The sequence below is a fragment of the Cuculus canorus genome, chromosome 11 (assembly GCF_017976375.1).
Source record: "Cuculus canorus isolate bCucCan1 chromosome 11, bCucCan1.pri, whole genome shotgun sequence".
Taxonomy (NCBI): domain Eukaryota; kingdom Metazoa; phylum Chordata; class Aves; order Cuculiformes; family Cuculidae; genus Cuculus; species Cuculus canorus.
Window position 1 is genome coordinate 3,372,989 of NC_071411.1, and position 22,183 is coordinate 3,395,171.

Here is a 22,183-nt window from a genome sequence, read left to right on the forward strand (position 1 = left end):
CGCGTTGGGGAGTGCAGCGAGCGGGCGATGCGCGCGCAAAGCATGCTGGGATAGGGCAGGGCGCAGTGAGCGAGGTGGCCGGTGCGCGGCGGCCATGTTGGGTGTGGCAGGAAGAGCTGCCCTGCCCGGCCCACAGTGGCTGCCAGCGTCCCCGCCCCTCGCAAGGCCGAGGGGTGCAAAGCGGGGTGGGTCGAGCGCCTCTCTCTCTGTGGCCGGTACTTGAAAGCCAGAGAACTATTCCCTTCTAGGAGCCAGTCTGCCACCCCTGGGCAGAGCTGAGCTACTCCAGGTGCTGCGGTTGAAGGTTTCTTCAAGGGTTGCCTCACAGGCTTGTGGTTTTCTTGAAGTTGGGGCAACCAGGCTTGTTGCGGGCCAACTCAGTCACACATCCCGAGTGTTTCAGGCGCTGCACATCCTGTGCTCTCGTGAGACCCCACCTGGAATCCAGTGTCCAGTTCTGGGATCCCCAACGTAAGGAGATGGAGCTGTTGGAACGGGTCCAGAGGAGTCCACGGGGGTGATTCGAGGGCTGGAGCATGTCTACTATGACAGGCTGAGAGACTTGGGGTTGTTCAGTCTGGAGAAGAGAAGGCTCTGAGGAGACCTTAGAGCAGCTTCTAGTACTGAAAGGGGTTCCAGGAATGCTGGGGAGGGGCTTTTCCCGAGTGTGTATAGCGATAGGACGATAGGACGAAGGGGAATGGCTTTAAATTGGAAGGGGAAGATTTAGATTAGACATTTAGGAAGAAATTCTTTCCTGTGAGGGTGGTGAGTCCCTGCCCCAGGCTGCCCACAGAAGTTGTGGCTGCCCCATTCCTTGAGGTTTTGAAGGCCAGGTTGGGTGGGGCTTTGAGCAGCCTGATTGATACAAAAGTAGCTACTATTACAAAAAGTGGAATATGTTAATTTAAGCTACAGGACAGTTAAGTACACCCAAGTAACTATTTTTTGAAAGTTAGACAGAATGACCTCTGATAGCATGTTTTTTTTAATAGCATGTTGTTTCAAATAGTGTTTTTCCAGACACTTACATGTTGTGTTCAGTATGATCTGTGCTGAACAGATGTGTCTTTAATCACCTCTGTTTGCAGTCTTTCTCTATTTCAAATGCAAGGTCAGACAGAGAGCTGGAGCCAGCTCCAAATTAGCAGGAGGTTTGACTATTGTGAAGTTCATAATAGCATTAAAATTAGTCCATGGAAAGTAACAGAATATGCATAAGATTTCTGGCAAAATATATCTACGTGCACGTAAGTGGGAAATACATTCTGTACCCAGCTCTTGTCCCGCTGCACACGATTGATGGAGATCACTCCTTGTTGCTCAAGCCTGATTACAGGGTGCTTGTTTTCTAAAACTGCAAAACGAGTCTTAGAGAGTTTATTTGCTGGCATTTTCGGTATGGGTAGCACTGTGGTCTTGCACTGTGTGAGGTATCGGGTAAGGGTGAGCAGCACACACTTCACCGTTGAGGAACACCTTGACTTCTGAGGCCGGTGCTGCACAGACCCCTTGGAACTGTTATTTTCTGCTATCCATGACTCAATGGCAGGCTCTATTCATGTTTTTGTACAGCTGATCCCTGCAGCAGTTATTCCTGGAGTATAACAATATCTGTGAGAACCTCCTGCCCCATAAAGATTCCTAGCACCCTGCTATTTTAATTTTAGAAGAACACCAGATCTTTTGTCATGTCAGTCCCCTAGAAGCCCTGAATCAACAGGGAAAAAACCAAAACCCCATAGATGTCTTCATAAATGTCAATTGTGTTTTCCTTTCATTATCTCCAGAATAGGGTTTGATTTTTGCATATGGAATAATATTGCCCTCCTGTGGTCAAACAACAGTAAGTCTGGGAGCTGCTGTCACAGTCTGTGTGCCTGTGGTTCAGGCATGGTTTATTCTGCGTGCATGGGTGATTTAGTGAAACAAGTCTTTTCCTCAGATTACTTCCTCTTGCCTTTTGCTTAGTAGAGTTCGCTGTTACAGGATTAGACCTCTAACCTGATTCACCCTTTCATGCTGTGATGGGATTGGCTCATCAGAATGATTCACTGTTTTTTACTTTGCAACAGGGACAAGATTCTCACAACCGAGTCTGTGGAGACTTGACAAAAGACACCTTTGTTGCTTCTGAAGGTCTCAGGGTCAACTACCCCATTGCAGGTCAGTTCAAAACCTACAACCGACTTCTGTGTGGTGAGAGATTTTAGAGCAGCGCAGAACAGCAAGCCTCTTGAGCACTGTAAATTGCATGATCAAAGCCTGGATTATCTCACATGGGCCCTGAAGGTGACTCATCAATACCATCAAAAGACAATTTACTTCAAAACACCTACAATGCTTAGCTAAGTTTTTGAGCTGTATAACACCGTGGGTCGTTGATTTGATATTTTGTCACTCCCTTTTTATTCTTTCTTCTGCCTTTCTTCCTAATCATTGGAACTTAGTTTGTCAGTTTATACCAAGCTGGAATTTATCTGGCAGGATAATTGGATCTCCTAACAAAATGTCATATTAAGTAAGAATTATGGATAATACCCCAGCAAAGCTAGTTAATGGAAAAAATGTTTAATTGTTGCTTGAGTAATATTGATCTAATGCAGCCATTCTACCTGTATATTTATGTATTAGACACCACCATAGCCTGCACAATACAGACAGACCTGTGCTTGCTTGGGATACGTGGATGTGAATTCTGGAGAGATGCTTCTGGAAACAGCACTGCTCAGGTGACTATCTTTCTGTTGGACTCTGCTGGGAGCAATGATTCTCCGCGAGTAACAGCTATGACTGAAGGCTTGTGTGGGGAGGACTTGTATCCTACAGCTCGGCCTCACTTTATGGGCTCTTGAAACTAAGCATGATGCTCTGCATCATCAAACCCTGTCCTTGCTGCTAAAACATGGAATCACAGAAATGCGGGGAGAAGGGATCTCTGGAGCTGCCTTCTCCACCCTCCTGCTTGGTGCAGATCCATCACCAGCCCATGGATCTGTTTGCCCATGGTTTTGTCTAGCCAAATCCTGAAAACCACCTGGCACCGAGGCCACAGATTGTCTGAGTGACCTGATCCAGTGCTGTGCAACCCTCACTCTAAGAAACTTTTTGCTAATGATGCCTAATGTGAACATCCTGCCTCGCAAATTTTAGCTGTTGTTCTTTATGCTTTCTGCCACTACCAAGAAGAGTTCGTCTGTCTTTATAACCACCCTTCAAGTAGCTGCTGTTAGGTGATGCAGCCAACTAAGAGGTTGGCTTGGTTCCCATCCCGCCCTGATGCACGGGGATCTTGCCCCAGTGGTAAAACTTCACGCTTCTTGCTGAGCATCATGAGGTTTCTGTTCTGTTTCCTGACCTTGAGTTTATCGCGGTTCCTCTGGAAGGTGGCTTTGTCAGCGTTTCCCCTAAATTAGGCACTCTCTGCTAGGTCACTAACGAAGCCCTAGGTTGACAAACCCCAGCAGAGTCTCTCTTGTTTACCAGCTGTCAGCTGGACCCCGAGCCACTGATTTCTACCCTCTGAGCCAGTGGCCCAAATGGTTTTCAGTGAGTCTAACCACGTGTTTGCTCAGCACAGACTTCGTCAGCGTGCTTGGGAGGAAGGTGTCAAAAACCTCACTGAAGTCAAGGCAGACTACATCTGCCACTTTCCACTTTCCCCTCTTGTCTCAGCCTAGAGGGTAGCTGTAATTGTCACCCTGTGACTGATTAATATTCCTGGCTCTTTCTCCTCTGATGTCATTTCCAACTGAGGAGCTCATAATTTTTTTGCTCTTAATCCCAAAGACCATGACCTTGTATTTTGCGGTACTGAATTTTGACCCTTTCTATTCTAGTTCTCAAGGCTGGCAACTTTTCATCTTCTCTAGAATACTATAATCTTTGCTTGTGTTTTAAATGACTCTCAACTTTGATTGCAAGTTGACTCAGAATAGGAAGTTGGAGAAATTACAGCATGAAAGGAAGTAGACTTGGCATGGGCTTGGCTTCAGGGTAGTACTGTTCTGTGTTGAGCTACAGAAGGATTTTTTAGTGAAAAATATTCCTTTCCTGCAGTCCCCAGTGCATGGGAAAATCATTTCCAAAAGGTATATAGGGAGTGAAGGGAGTGTGACCTAGAAAAACTAGTAAGATGCATATGTCAAATCCAGTTAATTTTTTTTACTAATGATACTGATCTATATATATAAAATGCTGAACAAAACACTTATCTTCCCTGTATTTGGCCTTAGGCTACATTCTCCATCAAAGGCAAAGAGACCCTGTTGAGGCTTTCCTCATGAGTAAATCAGTCATGAGAGAAACATATTTCTTTTCCAAGAAACATATAAAAAGCTATGTATTGGAAATGAGGACTCCTGGGCTTCCCAGAGCTCAGCATATTCTTGAAGCAAAGGTATTCAGGCTCCAGCCTACTTTCTCCCCAGCGTGCCTGGCAAATACTCTGTGCAGCTCTCTGGTCTCATTGTGCTGCTTCTGTCCATCATCATCTTCTTTTCCAGTTATTAATCCCAAGCGGCCAAGGAGGCCAGTGGCATCTGGACCTGTATCAGAAATAGTGTGGCCAGCAGGACCAGGAAGGGATTGTGCCCCTGGACTCAGCACTGGTGAAGCTACACCTTGAATCCTGGGTTCAGTTTTGGGCCCCTCACTACAAGAAGGACATTGAGGAGCTGGAGTACATCCAGAGAAGGGGAACGGAGCTGGGGAAGGGGCTGGAGCACAAGCCTTATGAAAGGCGGCTGAGAGAACTGGGATTGTTTAGGCTGGAAAATAGGAGGCTGAGGGGAGACCTCATCACTGTCTACAACTGCCTGAAAGGAGGTTGTAGTGAGGTGGGTGCTGGTCTCTTCTCCCAAGCAGCAAGTGATAGGGCAGGAGGAAATGGCCTCAAGTAGCGCCAGGGCAGGTTTGGATTGGACATCAGGAAAAAGTTCTTCTCCAAAAGGATTCTCAGGCACTGGCAGAGCTGCTCTGGGAGGTGGTGGAGTCCCCATCCCTGGAGGTGTTTAAAAGGTGAGTAGATGAGGTGCTGAGGGCTATGGTTTTGTAGTGGACAGATACGGTTGGACTCAAACTCAAAGGTATTTTCCAACGAGATTATTCTATGGTTCTATGATTCTATAGATGTGTGAGCACCACAGCGAGGGGGACAAAAGGACCTTTCACCCTGTCCCTGTGCACCGGCTTGTGTACAGGGCCCTTCACAGCTGACCAGCGATGAGTTGGTCCATCCTTGTTGCACACATTTTCTCTTTTAAACAATATGAATGAGGCAGTGTGGTAATTTTATGCAAATCCACAAGCAGATTAAAAAATTAATCAAATCCTGAAATTTTCATTTAAAGAGATTAGTCTTGAAAAATCCCCCATCTAATCCTCCCAGAATAGTCATTCGGAACAAACCTTCATTGCTTTGTTTTCCTCCTGGATTCAGTGCATCTCCTGGAAAATTTTCTTGTAATGCTTTTGGGACCGTCTGGAGCTGCAGGTTTGAGTTTGAGCAGGCCTCGCCAGGCGAATTAAAGTGGATATATCAAATGATAGAAAAGATGTGTCAGTAAGTGGAAACATGGGAGTTTAAGGCAGTAAAATCTCCGCTCTGTTGTACTTCATAGGTAAACTCCCATGGTAATGCATGAGAAATGGAAGCGGTAAGCTTCAGTGAGTGTAACGGTGATTTACCTACCAAGAGGCCAAGGGAAAGTCATGTAGCAAGAAAAACGAGTGGCAAGAGACACTGCTAAAACTTGCTGCGTCTGGTAGTTTACTGCTGTAACAAAGATGTAATCTGTCTTTTAGAGCTTGAGCTCAAAGTTATCCTCGAACAATTAGGGTCTGATCCACTGTCATCTCAGTGTTTTTCCAAGCCCTTCAGGGATTTTGGAGTTTGGCCAACCACCGATCCCTGCCACGCTGGGGGAAATCCAGAGCAGTCCCAATGACATCAAACATAAACTAACTTAGGCCCCTGAAGAGCTCAGTTAAATTTGCCATCTCAGAGCATTAATATCAGAGAATCATAGAACTGTGGAATGGTTTGGGTTGGAAGGGACCTCAAAGATCATCCAGTTTCAACCGCCCCCTGCCATGGGCGGGGACACCTACCTCTGGATCAGATTGCTCCAAGCCCCATCCAGTCTGGCCATCAACACCTCCAGGGATGGGGTAGCCATGACTTCCCCGGGCAGCCTGTGCCCGGGCCTCCCCACCCTCATCGTGAAGAATTTCTTCCTATTGTCTGATCTAAATCTTCCCCCTTCTGATTTACAGCCATTCCCCCTTATACTACCACTCCACACCCTTGTAAAAAGCCCCTCCCCAGATTTCCTGTGGGCGCTTTCAGTACTGGAAGCTGCTCTAAGGTCTCCTCGGAGCCTTCTCTTTTCCGAGCTGAAAAAGCCCAGCTGTCTCAGACTGTCCTCAGAGCAGAGGTGCTCCAGCCCTCGCATCATCTTCGTGGACTCCTCTGAACTTGTTCCAACTCCTTCTTACGTTGGGGATCCCAGAACTGGACACCGTATTCCAGGTGAGGTCTCACGAGAGCACAGGATGTGCAGCACCTGAAACACTCGGGATGTGTGACTGAGTTGGCCCGCAACAAGCCTGGTTGCCCCAACTTCAAGAAAACCACAAGCCTGTGAGGCAATCCTTGAAGAAACCTCCAACCGCAGCACCTGGAGTAGCTCAGCTCTGCCCAGCGGTGGCAGACTGGCTCCTAGAAGGGAATAGTTCTCTGGCTTTCAAGTACCTGCCATGGAGTGAAACACTGGCTCGTTTTTCTCACTACATGGCCATGGCCAGCTCATTTGTTCACTGTTTTCCTCCCCAGCGTGACTCCAAGTTTGTGGCTCTGACTATGCCCCATGCTATGTCCATGCTTTTGGTCCCATGCCACCATCCAATCTACCTGGCAGCTTACCACATTTCTGCCCGTAGTGCTGGATTGTTTTTATCTCCCTCTGAGTTTGGCTCTTTGCCTGCAGAATTGCTTTAATTAAGAAGTTAATGAAAGGTAATGCAAAGGAGCACTTTGCCTGTATTTTATCACAGTCCAGCTCCTCTCCCTCTGTCTTTCCCAGAGGTGCTGAAAGTGAGGAGCTGGGTTTTTGCTGCTTTTTCTTGTGAGAGTTGACAGTGGAAATTTCTGCAGGCTTAGGAGGAGCCCTAAGAAGAAAGAGCTTATAATGGTAATGCATGCAAACAAGTGTGTAGATGGTGAACATTATTCATCAATAAAAGCTGGGGATGTTTTCATTTAAAGGGGATTAATCTAAACCCCTTGCAGTCCTCCTTTCTTTGGAGCAGGCAATTCTTAGCATCATTTTCCTCCTAATCTTAGTGCTAACTTCTGGAAAACTTTCCAAAAGACTATGTATGCCCCAACTCCAAATTATCCTGAGCAGGGACAAAGGGAAGTTGTAAAACCTGAGACTCACTAGTGCCTGTAGCATTGCACCTTATATCCATGTAGGATAGGTCTCATTCATCCCTATCTGATCTCCCTGAGAAATTGGGGAATGAAGATTAGTGTATGAAGCAATACAAGTCCAGTCATCAACCCCTTCTCCTAGCTCCGATTCCTCCCAGCCAGCGGTGGGAAGAATCCCACAGGGATATGAGAATGTGCTTTCCCTGTGTACAATATGCAGCAGATAAGGTGGCAGTTACATCATTTCTAGACTCCCTGTCTGTGGAGGTAGTCTGAGAGCTGCCATTTGGATTATTTTTCTTTCCGAGGCTGCCTGTGCCTTGGTGTGGGGCGATGTTCAGTTCTCTTGATCTTGTTTTTGAAGCCCGAGTAAAATGAGTAGGAGTTTTATTTTTTGTTAATATTTACAGTGGATTTCATAGCAGTGATTTATAGCTGTTCCCTGATGACATTTAATACCCAGGACCTGAGATTGTATAAATAAATTACATAAAAATGGATTTGTGGCATCATTAGCAGCACCCCCGTTCCAAGACGAGCCTCCAGTGAGCCTGCATGCCTAATCAGAGTTGACAAGAAGCAGAGTTACCCACTGAGACCTCCGAATTTAATGGGCCTATGCCAAATTCAGCTCTCTGTTGTGCTGGTGTGAAGTTGTCTGACTACAAGGGGGCTTTACACGGCATTTACTCTGCGTTTACATCGGTGCACTGCGTCCAGTGTCAGGCAGCATGCCTCACAATCCTTAGAAGCAATGGAAAGGCACGTGCTGACTTCCAATGGACGCTGGATCAGGCCTTGATGGTTAAAATATAATCAGAGTTCAGAGTGCAGAAACCAGATTACATGCCTGCTATTGTAGTGAAATGTTTTCCAGAGCAAGCATTAGCTGTGTGTACACAAGTGCCAGATGAATTAAGCTGGCATTTATTTTTTTCAGCTCCACTAGGAGAGGATTGCTTTTAAACAACTCACGCCTGCTGGGTCGTGTCTGGAGTTGGAGCCGAACAGAGCTGCCAGGAGGGCACGTGTGACAGGAGCCACAGTTGCAGGTCTGGTTGTGCTCAATTTGCCGGGTGTTCAGGGTCAGCCATGCACAGAAACATCAAGGCAGAGACAAGCCTGTTAAAAGCTTTGGAGCTTTATTTTCTTAAACTCCCTTGGCTTCATTTAAGCCTTTTTCTCTAACCGCTTCTGCAAACCCCGTATTGCAGCTCAGACGAAGCGACCTGGGGCGCCATGCACCTCTGTTTTGTAACACCTTCCTCTGATTGCGCTGTGCTGCCAGGTGAATCGGAGAGCCGCAGGGAACAGAGATGCTAATCTCAGTTCCTGAGCGGTGTACAGCTGACTTCATTCGTGTTAGTATGGTTTCTCTGGCCGTCATTGTAAGAGGGCTGAGGCTCCATGGTTTAAACTGCTGGCAGCATCAGCTGCCATGAAGTTTGTCTAGTGACAAAATGGTCAGGACACCCTGCCTTTTATTGTTCTCTGTCCTTGTGATTGAAAAGCCAGACCTTCTGACCAGTATCTGAAGGAAGTATAGACAGGTAGTTAACCTGCCTTGGCTTTTGCCTTTAAAATCTATTTTTTCCTAAGCATTGAATCACTTATGGTTAAACGCGATGATTTTAAGGGTCTTTTCCAACTTAAGTTATTCTCGTTTTTTTTTTCCCCTGGCAACCCTGTGATTCTCCATGTAGTTTAACCTGCAAGTCCCTTGTCCGTTAGATTTCAGTGTGCCCAAGTTTCATTGCCTGAGAAGTTGCTTCTGTAGAGGTTTTTGCAGAGCCTTTGGGTCCTTGCAGCAAAATAAGGCAGATTTAGACCCAGAGGAGCTGTTGAAAAGCTCATCTGGCTTAATGATTAACACCTTGAAATGCTGTAGGAGTGTTAGGACAAAGAGACCTCTGGACTTGTGAGCTCTCCCAGAAGAAGCCAGCCACTGGCCTTGCACCGAAACACATCCATTTGCTAGAGAGAGGATTAACTCTCTTAGGTAATTTGAATGGGTCTGTGGTCGAGTGAGTTGCCAGGGCTGCTTCAGACTCCTGGCACTCTGCCTTAATTGCCTGTACCATAATTGCCATGAGCGGGAGAGGTGCAGATCACAAGGATCTTTGATCCTGAGAAACCAGCAGTGAACTTGCTGCCAGTTAACAGAAGGAAGGAGAAATGCTGGAAGGGAATAAATGTATGTGTGCTGGCAGGGGCTGCCTTTCCTCTGTCAAGACAAGTGTCTGCCCTTGAGCGGTTGAGATCTTTCAGTCCACATGCAGATCTGTTGCATATAATGCTAATACTCAGTGGAGATGAGCTCAAATGGGCTTTCACAGGCACAGATGGCAATTTTGCCTGGATCTGAAGTCTCATTTGGGCTCTAAAAGTGATTTTAATGGCTAATGAGAAGACTGAAAAATAAGAGTGAAGGAAGCTTTGTGTTTATTTGTGCTTTGGTGGGGAAACCTCATTACTAGTCTCTCTGTGGCCACCAGCAGCAAGGGATCAGACAGCCAGCAAGCCTGTTGTTTCTCCTAAGTCCATGGCTGATGCTGCAGGGACACATGGGGCAACGCGCAGCCAGAGAATGAAATCAGCATTTGGCTAGCATGAGGAAGGGAGTTAATGTAGTGGAAAAGCTGTTCCACTCAGACACCCTGCTCTCACCGGGACAGAGAGCAGCTTCCACAGTTTGGAAAGGCGTCAAACGCTGAGCAAATAGAAATGATGGCTTGCCAGTAGCAAATCGACAGTGATGGAGAAGCTGGCTGGCAGGGCTCACCTTCCCTGCGGGAGGTGATCGGATTGCAGGGGAACTACAAGCTGGCAGGTAGTTTGAATGTGACACTGTCCTTCCCTCCCTCCTGCCTGGGGAGAGATTTAAAAATGCTGTTGATATGTCATCATAATCTAGAGGAAACAGGAGCTAGAGCTCCGTGGTTCACGTTTTGCCCTCCCTGCTCTCTCTGTGACAGCCCTATCTCTTCTGCTAGCAAAAATGTTCCACTTTCTCTTGCAGGTTGGAGGGTGCTGGCTGCCCCAGCTCTCCAAGCTTTGCCAGTTTCAGCAGTGTATGAGCGCACCCTATGAAGCAGATCGACTTATCCTGGCCATCCTGTTCAGCATGTCCCTCCGTGAGCACGCACTGTCCCTCTTCCGCTGTGCGGTGGGCACCGTCCAGCCGGCTCCAATGCTGAAGAGAGCTATGAAGCTCCAGGGAGACGGGTGCCCTCAGCTGCTAGTGAAGGACCAGGCCTTTCCAGTGAAGAGGGGACTGTATCTGGTGGGATTTGGCAAAGCTGTGCTGGGGATGGCTGCAGCAGCAGAAGAGATCCTGGGAGACCATCTCGTTCGGGGGATCATCAATGTGCCACTAGGCATCCGCAAGAGCGTGCAGCGAGCAGGAATGCAGTAAGGGGGGGCTATGTCTGCACAGTTTTGGGGGGTGGGAAGGCTGCCAGATCCATTCTCTGTGGAATGTGGCTGTGAACCCCTTCAGTCCTTTCCAGCTGCCCTCGTTCTGGTGCCCACCACCTCCAGCACACCGCCCTGCTGTTCAACAACCATCACATCCTAGTGGCACCAGTGCCACAGCCCATCTCTTGTGCTGGATGCACTGCCTCTGCAGCCTTGGGGAAGAGACACTCAGCAAAGGTTACCTCCCTGTCCTGGTCACTCGCTGTGCGCCTCTGGTGCACTGGGCCTCTTTCCCTGCTGCGTGATAGCCTGGCTGCCTGTGTCCATACACGTGTCAGTGGTGTGATTGCCTCTCTTACCTCACCAGGGAGATGCTGCTGAAGCCACACAGCAAAATCCAGGTCATCGAAGGTGCCAAGAACAATCTCCCAGACCCAGAGGCTCTGAAAGGAGCAGTTGCCATCCAGGAACTGGCTGAGGGTCTGACTGCAGATGACCTGCTCCTCGTGCTTATCTCAGGTAGTGTGGGGGTCCCAGGGAATGGGCTCTGCTGAGGGCCATCCAGCTGCCTGCCCACTCATGGCTGTACAGCAGGGGAGCGATGTGCTGTGTCGTGCTGGCCCTTTCAGCACTGACACTTGCACTCTGTGATTTTTCTTCCCTGTGCTGCAGCAGACACACAGCCTCCCAGCACTGGGGAGAGGCTGGGTCCTGGGGTTGTGTCACGATTATGAGATGGCACCTCTGAGCACAGCCTGACAGCTGCTCTCACTCCTTGGCAAGATGCTTTCTTCCTGTTCCCTCCTTATATTTAGGGATGCAGACTTGCAGAAGCAAGTGCTTGGTGGACTTCCATGCTCTGGATTTATGCAGGGGTGTGAATTGGTAAGCTAAAATTTGGGACTGACCCTTCTCAAGGCTTTACTGCTTCCCAGACACTGGAAATGAGGCCCCATGGTTCTGACACAGTGAGCTGCATGCCTTGCAGGGCGTGAACACAGCTGGGTGAACACCCCTGGGTCCTGGCTGCTGGGCCCCTGGGTCATCCCTACACCTGGGGCCGTGTAAGGAAAGTAGGTATCGTGCATCAGAGGGATACAGTGACCTTGCCCCAGCCTGAGCTTGGCTGGGTAGGTAGGTGTTGCATGGCAAAGGCACGCAGGGGCTTGGAGTAGCTCTGTAGAAACATCTTGGTTTCCTCTGCTCAGTGATTTTTCCTCTGCAGATGCTGTAGCCTGATCTGGTGCAGAGAGAGTAGTGCTGTTAGGCAAATACCCAAGCGACTGGAATCCCCTGGGCTTCCTCCAGTCCTTTGGCTATGGTATCTCCAAGAGATTCCTCAGCCCTTCAGGGAGCCTGTACAGGATCTCCCTGTGGCTGTAACTCCCTGTGCACGCGTACTCCCACACAGCAGCCGGTCCCCAACTGCTCCTGCCTTTCAGCTAGATCCCTGGCTATTGACTGAAACACAAGCATTTGCATTTGTTTTTCTTGCTCATCATGTTTTATTGATGCTGATTTGTCTCAAACCTCTGAGCAGGCTTTGCCTTTTAGCGGTAGCTTTCAGCTGTACTTCTGTGCACATTCACTCTGTGCTCAGATTTTGCTCTTTTCTACACTGTATTTTCCATCCGTTCCATATTTCCATTATAACCTTTTTCCTTGCCTTCTTTTCTGCATTTCCAATGTCCGCTTGTATCACACAAGACTTCTATCAATGAGACTATCACCCTGGACTCTGGCTGGCCTTTGTCCTTTGTGTTACTCTCTCCCCTTTTCCTTTCCTCCCAGGCCTAGATGAGTGCATTTCAGCGGTTTCCAATATTGCTGCAGCCACAGCTGGTGGTTTTACACACAGTCCTGAATAAATGGAACCAGCAGAGCGGGCAGTGTCTCCATCTGCTTAGCACTGACTGCTGTGCGAGTCATGGAGCTCGTGCTGTCTGCTCACCCATCCAGGTAGCCCTTGAAAATCAGTGTGATGACACACTAGCAGCCTGATGCAGTGGGGATAGTAAGTGCTGGCCCTTCTCTCTCATCCCAGCAACACTGCAGGTACGGGGTACTCTGGTTGAGGTTTACGCTGCCTGGGTGAGGTGTAGCTGACTGCAGACAGCATAGGGCAGCAGTGATTAAAACCCATCGGTGAAGAATGAATTCTCCAGAGATGTTAGCATAGTTCCCTGACCGCCTCTGCCTTCCTGCTGTACATCAGCAAGGGAAGAGGAAAGGCTCATGTTGAACAGCCTTTCCTTCCCCCTCTCCTCCTTTTCCTGATGTCCTTGCCATCTCTTCTACATCCTAGGGGGTGGATCAGCCCTACTGCCTGCTCCCATCCCTCCCATCCTCCTTGAAGAGAAGGAGAGACTCACAAAGATGCTGGCTTCCCGAGGAGCTGCCATACAGGAGCTGAACATTGTCCGGAAGAGTCTGTCCTTGCTGAAGGGTGGAGGGCTGGCTCAGCTTGCATATCCTGCACAGGTAACCGGGGGAAGCCCATGCTTGCCCAGAGATCTCTCTTCTGCCCTCAAAGTAGGAGTTTAATCAGCTGACCTAAGCATGCTTGCAAGGCTTTTCTCCTCACTGAGTGAATAATCTTTGCATGCTCTTTTGGGACTCTGGCTCAGATTTCATCGAGGACTTAAACTATCGGGGACAGGGAATTCAGACTCAGCAAATGTCAGCCATCCCATCACACCACTCTTAGCAGACCCCAGCCCTCACCCAGTAGGTGCTTCCAATGTTCTGGTGCTTCACCACAGGTCTTTCGAGGATGGGTTTGACCCTTGGCTCTGCTGGGGGCTGTTCTCGGCGTGTACCATTGCTGGATCGACACTAGGTTACTGGTCTGACAAGTGCAGTGTCACACGTTACCGCTCCCAATGTGATGGTCCAGCATCAAAGGACATTGTAGGCCTGTGGGTTTGAGAATGGCAAGGTGACTCTAACGGGACCTTAAAACAAAAAATGGGCCAAGATCTGCCCGTTTCTATCTCTTTTGACATAGGGATGGTGCAGGTGTAACTCAGAGCAACGTTTACGCCAGGGCTCTTGCATGGTCACCCGTGTCTGCCTTCTGCAATAATCCATGGACATTTCTCTTGGTAGGTGGTGAGCCTCATCCTTTCTGATGTGATCGGTGACCCCCTGGACATCATAGCAAGTGGGCCCACTGCTGCCAGCTCCCACAGTGTGCAAGACTGCCTTCAGATCCTCACCAAATACAACCTGCTGCACAGTCTGCCCAAGTCAGTGGAAACTGTCCTGTCCAGCTCTCCCGCCAAGCCCACTGCTCTGAAAGACTACTCCCACGTTTGCAACATCATCATCGGGTCAAACATGCTGGCTTTAGACGAGGCCAAATGCCAAGCCGAGGGCCTGGGCTACACAACTCTGATTCTGAGCACAGCAATCAGTGGGGAAGTTGGCCGTGTCGCCACACTGTACTGCCAGCTGATCCAGCTGGTCTGCCTGGGCTTTGCTGGCCCTGGAGAAGGGCCCCTGGGTGATGAGGTGAGGGGGAATCTCCTGCAGCTGGCAGCAGAACTAGAGATACCATGTTTGAACCTTCCTGAGTTTCTACAGTCCCTGCGAGGATTAGAGCCTGAAAGACCAGTCTGCATCCTGGCTGGTGGAGAAACCACGGTTCAGCTCAAAGGAACTGGCAAGGGAGGGAGGAACCAGGAGTTGGCCCTGCGCATAGGGCTGGGGCTGCACAGGGCACGGGCCATGGAGGTCACTGGGTCCCTACGGAGGTGCGAGATAATCTTCCTCAGTGGGGGAACAGATGGGCAGGATGGGCCAACGGAGGCGGCGGGTGCCTTCTGCAGCCCGGAGCTGGTGGATGAGGCACTGCAGGAGGGCCTCAATGTGGAGGCTGTTCTCAGCAACAATGACTCCTATACGTTCTTCAGCCAGTTCCAAGGTGGGCATCACCTTCTGGTGACAGGCTTGACGGGCACCAATGTCATGGACATCCAGGTCATTTTAATTAGAGCCATGGTGAGATCATGAAAGCTCACTCTGCAGATAGCCAGATGCATTTAATTAGAACTGTGCGTAAATGAAGGCATCAACACTGCAGACATATGTAAACTACTTAAATCAAGGCTCTCTGTCAAGGGTGCAAATATCTTTGACAGAAAGGCTCCACTAATTAGACACGAGTGGATATCCACAGCAACAGCAAGTGCTTGTAATTGGGATCAGAGTAAGATAAGAGGTCACATTACAGACACAGAGGCCAGATTTAACACTTCTTCCGAAAGCTGCTTCTCTGGTGACTGTTTCAACTACAGTAAAAGGCATGTGGAAAGTGAGGCCATGGTACGGCTGCCAGGGAGAGTCCTCACTGTGGCTGTTGCACTTCCAGTGCCCCCAGCTCAAGAGGAGCTCATCAGGGAGCTTTTGCGGGTTCACAGAGTGCATTACAGTGACTGAAGGGCATAAAAGTAATAGCAAGGCCTGCCCAGCTGAAGGTATGGAGGTTCTGGGGTGGCATGATGGGAAGAGGACACCCAGCGCTGGCTCCATGCACCCTGCAGCTCCTGTGGCGATGCAGAGACTCTGAGCCAAGCACAACACATACCTATCAGCACAGCTAAGGGGCACATTGGCCAAGAGCAGCATTTAATTTCAGATGTGTGACACGAGAGCAATGCACAGTGACAGCGACACAGGGGGTGGTGTACCTTCACTGTGCAGCAGAAGGGAGGGGTACAATTGAGGTGCACGGTGAGTCAGCTGAGTGGAGCTCTTCTCCTCCAGCCTCCTTCCCTCCATGGGGACATCTTTCCTGCTGATCCCTGTCAGGAGAGCCTCCGTGCCAGCAGTGTGTATGCTATGAGCTTTCACGGTGTTGTTTTCCAACTGCCTAGAAAACAGTCGTGCATCCAGCCTGAGCCACTGACCTTTCTTCTGCGCTGAGGCAGAAGTCGCTGTCACTCTGATTAACTCTGCTAATTCCAAAGAACAAAAGGCAAGGAAACCTTCATGCTCAGCTCTCCTGACCCATGCTGCTGAGCTGATCAAAGGGCAAAGCTACTGGAGCCATACTTTAACAGGGAGACGCTCCCCCCACATGTATGGGGATGCAGTGGTTATTGTGGTTTCATCACCTACTGGAGTGCAATATGTGGGAGAGCAGAGACGAGCTGAGTTTCCCAGGACGTGGAGCCCACAGTGGGGCTGGATTTCAGAAGGGCTTTGCCTGCAGCAACAGGCACGGTGATGGTTTTGGCTGGATATTCAAAGGCCTTCAGCTCAGCAGCCAGTACGACGAACACGTCCGACTCCTTTTGAATACCTGCCTGTTTGTTACAGAGCCTAAGCGGTAACTGAGTTCCTTTGAAAAAATCCAGCCCTAATTTAATAGGACACGCTTGACTCAGACTCTTTCCAGACAGACCGACCTACTCCGTGCAGCTGATCTCATCTCGTGACATAAATACACCAACCTGCCAACACCACGAGTCGTGGTGTCTCACTGAACAGTTGTTCTGGGCTCTGCTCTGAGATGAATCGGAGGGTGGATTTTTGAGGAGGATGCAACAACTCCTGCTTTGGTTTTGAAGCCAATATCTAGTAAGTAGGGATATCAGCAGGACTGTCATGGGGCCCGGTATCAATGCCAGGCTGGCAGCTGGGCAGTCTGGGCCACAGCCCAGGTGTAGTGTCAAGGCACAAGCCCAGGGATTTCAAAACCTGGTCTTACCCCAGTGGTTTAAACTCATCTATGCATCTCATTTGTCCTCCGAGTCTGAAGGTCTTCTGTAACATGCCTGAACTTGCTCACACTGGCAAACAGCTCTGAGATCTGCTGGAAGAAGCCTGCCAAGCATTCTAAAGCTTGCTGTGCCTCCGTAATGTCAGGTGGCGGTTACACAGGAGAAGCTGCTTTGTGCTGTGTGTTTTTCTCCGGAGGTCACCCCCAGGTTTCAGAGCGTTTGGCTTTTGCTGCATGCCCAGCATGCCAGCACCATGGAGGCATTAATACAAGCAGCGATGGAGCCAAAACGTATGGGCTGCAGCCAGGATAACTGGCAAAATCTGGCTCCAAAATGTTGTTAATGCTTCTTGTCCAATTCTGCTCCAGTGAAATCCAGAGTGACTCTGGTTTTGGGCTGGAGTGCCTGGCTGAAGGACCACTGGCACCTTCAACAGCAAATCCAGCATGCCAGCTTGGGCATGCAGTCCCAGGCCTGTCATCTTCCTGCACTTTGCCCACAGCTGAGTGTCATGCCAATCCCTGGAGCTGCTGCTTGCACTGCATCGCAGTCAAGTTCAGAAGACCTTGGACTGGTGCTCGCTGCCTTCTCCTGGGAAATGCCTACCACACATACCCTGAGCAGTGTCCTTGCTTTCGAAACAGTGGCTTTTCACTACCGATTAAAAAGAGTTTGTGTTGGAGAGGAGAGAAGGCTAATAAAAGGTTTGTTGAAAGGATGGAGCTGTTTGAAGCGCACTTCACATCTGCATTTGCTTGGCCTCCATGTACAGTTTTTGTTCTTGTCCCTTCTTTCCTAACGAGGAGATAGCAGGAGAGGGGGAGGTTGACCAAGGACACATAGGTTTCAAAAACACTTCTCCTCTTCTAAGGCTTCTACCTGGATAAAGCAAAGCTCCATTTCTGATGGATTGCTTGTGTGGACCTCATGCATCTTTTGCTTAGGAAGGAAAGGCACTTTGGAGGGTTTGTGCCCCTTACAAACACGGCATCATTTTATTCCTCTGGACAATGCTCAGCAGAGAATTGTGCGTGGCTGGTCCAGCCCAAAGCCAGCTCCCTCTGACCTACAGTCCCTTCACCAACAGCAGAAGATCCCGCGCATGAGCCAGCGTACGTTTGGGCTGCACTGGTCAGGTTTTGCAAGGATTTGAGGTAACACTTGCACCTAAAGACGCAACAGCATTGCTTACCTGCCAAGTACTCATTTGCTTCTGGGCTGTTGGAGCCTGCCAGGAGTGATGACTTTCCCATTGGGAACCTGAGTGAGTCACCACAGCTGAGCAGGGCTTTGCAGCTCGCCTGTACTGTCCTGAAAGGGAAATTGGCATTGCATGAGCATAGCTGGGCAAACAAAGAAACCCAGGGTGGGACTGTGGGCATACTGAGTGATCCCAGCATGCGGGCCATACTGGGACCAGCTCCACACCTTCCTTGTTGGGAAAAGCACGTCCAGCTGCTGGGCCAGGAGCAGGCAAGCAAAGGCAGGACATGTTTGGGGTCGGCTCACTCTCCTAAGCAGGTTGCTCGTAGCCTACAGTGCTAATGGCCGGGAGAAGCAACTGCGTTATTAACAGCATGAGCTTTTGGCAGTAAATTAAAAATCTTGGCTGCTGCCCTTGGCTCTGCTCTCGCCTCTTAGGAGACATTAATATCACAGCTCCCCAGCATTCCCATTATCACTTCATTAAGGATCCAATAATGATAAATGTGGATGGTTTTATTTTGCACGGAGCCTGATTAATGGCTAATATTTCACTAGGTGTTAATGGGGCCCTTCCTTTATGGAGGGATAGAAGGGGGCTGCCTTTCATCTCCTCCACAAGCTGGGTAATTTTCACTGGTTTCGCTAACGTGACAGATTTAACGCAAACCTGAAAAGAGCGGCTGGGGCCTCTTGAGAAACTTTGAAGAGCGTCATGCTTGGGGCAGCCCTTGCTGCCATGCCTCGTCTCCTTTCTCCTCCTCCTCCTCCTCCTCTTCTTCTTATTCTTCTTCCTCCTCCCCTTTCTGGCCAGCAGCACCTCCTTCCAGTGCCTACACCCAGATGCTGCTAGAGGCTGTAGCCCATCTTCTGGGACAGCACGGGCAAAAGTGAAGCAGGGGATGAGTCCACCGGCACAACCAGCAGGATTCTTCACAGCAGATGTGATGCAGAATCAGGCCTGCCCCTGCAACGGGCTGCAACACAAGGAGTGGGCTTGTTCTGGCCTCACCCCAAAACAGCTTGGGCACCCCTCACCTGCCACCCGAGAGGGCTGGAGAGACCAGGATGCAGGACAGAGCCTGGACTGAGGCCAGCAGCCCTCCTCCAGCACACGGGATAGCTTTGGTGGCTCCTCTAAGACCGGCTCCCGTGGCTGTTCTCTGCCGTAGGACCCCGGCGTATTGCACGGCTTCAATCCCTATATGAAGTGGGATGAATAATCACATAGGAATAAAAAGCCATACAAGACGGCAGGCTGTGAGTTGCTCCATGCTGTCGAGGCGACAGGCCAGTCCCTCTGCAGTGGCTGCCACGGTCCCTGCTGGGACAGCGCTGGGCCCCGGGGAGCTCCCCCACAGCCGCTGTGCGGGGTCCATAGGGAGACAAAGAAGCCCTGCATCAAACAGAGAAGAAAGGCAATGTTTCAGCCAGGAGAAAGCATGGGAGGCCCCTGAGCTGCTGGAGAGGGAGCTCCGTGGAGTGCCAGCACTTGCTCCCAGCTCTCAGGACTCCCCACCTGAGCCAAGACACTCCCTGTGACCACAACCAGACCTCCCTCTCCACCCATCCCCGTCCTGGAGCATCACTTCCAGGAGCTCCTCCAGCCTGGGGACCCTGTGCTAGCACCACCACTATCTCCAGGACTTTATCAGCCCCACGAAGACAATGGGTACCACAACACTCCAGCACCATCGCAAACACCTGCTGGGGGGACAAAAAGGAGCCAGCCCTCTCCCCACAGCAGTGGTGGGAGCATCCATCTCTGTCTGCCCAAAAAAGAGGAGAGCCCGGCAGGTGGAGCGAGCGGTTGCAGGGAGCTGTCAGCACCCGGCTGTCAGAGCACAAATCCCCTGGCAGCCCATTAGGAGCAACTCCTGGCTGCCTGCAGGAGCTCTTGACAGGGGGCCAGGCACCGGCGCGAATCCTCTGCTAAGAAGGTGGACGTGGGTGGAATGAAACCAGGGAGCTGTTGCCCCGGAGAACACTTACTGAGCGGCACCAGCCCGGCCACCGCGAGCAGCCCCATGCACTAGGGTAGGGGGTGCCCAGGGCAGGCCCCCCTGGGAGCCCACTCAAGCAATGCTGGGAATAAAGCCAAATGATGGCCAGCAGAAAGGAGGTTTTGTGCTGCCTCCTCTCCTCCTGCCTTGCTCTAGAAGCTGCTCACATCCCAGCAGGATTCTGGCATCCGTGGGATAGGAGACCCGGAGCAGTGCCTGTGGCAGGAGAGGACAGGCGGTGACTGCAGGCTTGTGCAACACAAGAAGGGAAGAGCTTAAAAAAGAACAAAGCAGCGGTGCACAGCCGTGCACTGCTTGCCGAGGGCACTGAGAAAACTTTTGGCTGGCCCAGGAGGCTGCAGCCCATCACCAGCCTTTGGCTGAGCACCAGGACGTTGCCTTGGGCAGTGCCAGAGGGGCTGAGTCACTCCAGAGCCATCACTCCAGGCTCCCCTTAACCACAAGGGGCAACTTCAAGCTCTTGGCTGCATTTCCAAGCCACACGACAGCACTGGGAAGCAAAACACCCTCCAGAACACCCCCAGAATCTTTCCCCATCTTCAGGGCCGGGGTTTTCCCTGAGGTCAGAGCAGCTCAGCAGGTTGGACACTGCACGTTATCCCTCATGGGATGCTCCTGCCCAGATGGACCCTGCATGGTGGGCAGGCAGGTGTCCCCAGGTGAAGGTCACCCACGTCCCCTCCCCATGGCAGTGCGAGCAGGGGGCTGCCAGGCTCTGGGGAAGGGGATAGCATCCTTTGCAGCCCCTCCCCCATGCTGAACAATTTGGGGCAAAGGGCCTTTTTTTGGTGCAGAACCTGAAGGCTTTGGCTTTCCATATCAGTTACCTTATGAGCTCTCATCCACCTGCTCCACGACCTGCTAAGAGGCAAGAGTTGAGCCACATGCTGCTGAATTTTGGGATGATGAAGGGGTCATCCCCACCTTGGAGAGGTGCAGCTTTGATAGGAGCAGCCCCAGCTCTCCCCTGGCCAGGCTGTGCCACAATAATTGCCGGATCAGTCGTCACAGGAAGAGCTTGGAAGAGCACAAATCCCACAGCTCAAGGGGCTCAACCCAACCAAAATCTCCAGCAAAACCCACAGAGGAGGCAAGTGGCAAAGGCCCTCAGTGCGGCAGCAGGGAAAAGCAGGTGAGCAACTGCACCGCTGGAGAAAACCAGACACGGTGATGGTGCCACTGGGTTCTCGATCGCTTCTTAACCGCCTCCAAACCAAATCAGCAAATTAAGGGATCGTCATTAGATGATTTGTATGAAAAGATGCATTTGTGAATCACTGTACCCAGGCTGGGTAAGAACATCGACGGAGCTGTATTTGGGAGTAATTACTCTCTGCGAGCATGTGAATCATTAGGTATAATTGCCCTAATAAATAAAAGGGAGATAACTCCCGTCTCCAGCCTAATCTAGCGCAAGTGATTTTGGGGGTGAGCTGTGCAAAAGAAAACAAGGAGCGCGAGGCAGATGGAAAGCAGAAAGAGGAGAGCTTCAAAACTTGGACATGCTGCTCATCCCTCCCAAAGCTGACAGCCTTGGATTCTCTCCTGCAGGTCCCTACTGAAGTCTGGCACAGGAAATTTGCTAGAGAGGGGTGAGAGTTTTGCCTTCCCAGGGCAGCATCCCACCGGAGTACAACTTCTCATAGAATAGTTTAGGTTGGAAGGGACCTTAAAGCCCATCCAGTTCCCACCCCTGCCATGGGCAGGGACACCTCCCACCAGACCAGACTGCCCAAGGCCCATCCAACCTGGCCTGGAACCCCCCCAGGAATGGGGCAGCCACAGCTTCCCTGGGCAACCTGGGCCAGAGCCTCACCACCCTAACAGGGAAGAATTTCTTCCTCATGTCAAATCTAAATAGTCTCCCTCCCAATTTAAAGCCATTCCCATCATCCTGTCACTCCAGGCCTTGGGAAAAGCCCCTCCCCAGCTTTCCTGGAGCCCCTTTCAGGGCTGGAAGCTGCTCTAAGGTCTCCTAGGAACCTTCTCTTCTCCAGGCTGAACAATCCCAACTCTCTCAGCCTGTCCTCACAGCAGAGGGGCTCCAGCCCTCGGATCTCCTAGCAAAAGTTTCTCTGCTGCAAAACCACAATTGGGTTAAAGAAAATTATTTCTTTTGGGGCTGGCAGGGGGGCAGTGGTTACTGGAATCTAATGAAGCCATTTTGCTTTTCCCTTGGGAATGGCTGGAATAGGCCCACACCCCCCCAACCCACCCCACTCAAAGTTGACATTTTGAAACGAAGCGGCAATTTTCTTCTCCACTTAAAATGTCATCACAGACTTTTTGCTGTAGAAAAAAAAAAGCAAAGCAGCCTTCCCTGAGTGACATTTTAAGGGGAAATGTTGAATTAAAACCAGAAGGAAACCCCCAACCCA

At 50.4% G+C, this 22,183-nt stretch overlaps 1 protein-coding gene across 6 annotated transcripts; it reads left to right on the forward strand.

Annotated features, from left to right (window-relative positions):
* The first annotated feature begins 20 nt into the window (after positions 1 to 20).
* Positions 21 to 21,419, forward strand: GLYCTK (glycerate kinase). 6 transcript variants are annotated; one of them, XM_054076896.1, is made up of 8 exons: positions 21 to 471; positions 2,076 to 2,166; positions 2,635 to 2,732; positions 8,376 to 8,487; positions 10,455 to 10,846; positions 11,220 to 11,371; positions 13,158 to 13,333; positions 13,961 to 18,481. In XM_054076896.1, the coding sequence occupies exons 5-8, from the start codon at positions 10,509 to 10,511 to the stop codon at positions 14,864 to 14,866; spliced, it is 1,572 nt and encodes a 523-aa protein (XP_053932871.1). In that variant the 5' UTR covers positions 21 to 471; positions 2,076 to 2,166; positions 2,635 to 2,732; positions 8,376 to 8,487; positions 10,455 to 10,508; the 3' UTR covers positions 14,867 to 18,481. The 6 variants fall into 6 exon arrangements, 5 of the variants coding, with proteins under 5 accessions (XP_053932871.1, XP_053932872.1, XP_053932873.1 ...); XM_054076897.1 differs by having other exon boundaries at positions 21 to 185; XM_054076898.1 differs by lacking the exon at positions 8,376 to 8,487 and having other exon boundaries at positions 432 to 471.
* Positions 21,420 to 22,183: the final 764 nt, after the last annotated feature.

Bases quoted from the DNA above. Each gene is read 5' to 3' on its own strand.
- GLYCTK (XM_054076895.1), top strand. From the start codon at position 2,028: ATGGGATTGGCTCATCAGAATGATTCACTGTTTTTTACTTTGCAACAG. The intron at 2,733-10,454 runs GTGACTATCTTT...TTTCTCTTGCAG, and splicing joins CTGGAAACAGCACTGCTCAG to GTTGGAGGGTGCTGGCTGCC. The intron at 13,334-13,960 runs GTAACCGGGGGA...TTCTCTTGGTAG, and splicing joins AGCTTGCATATCCTGCACAG to GTGGTGAGCCTCATCCTTTC.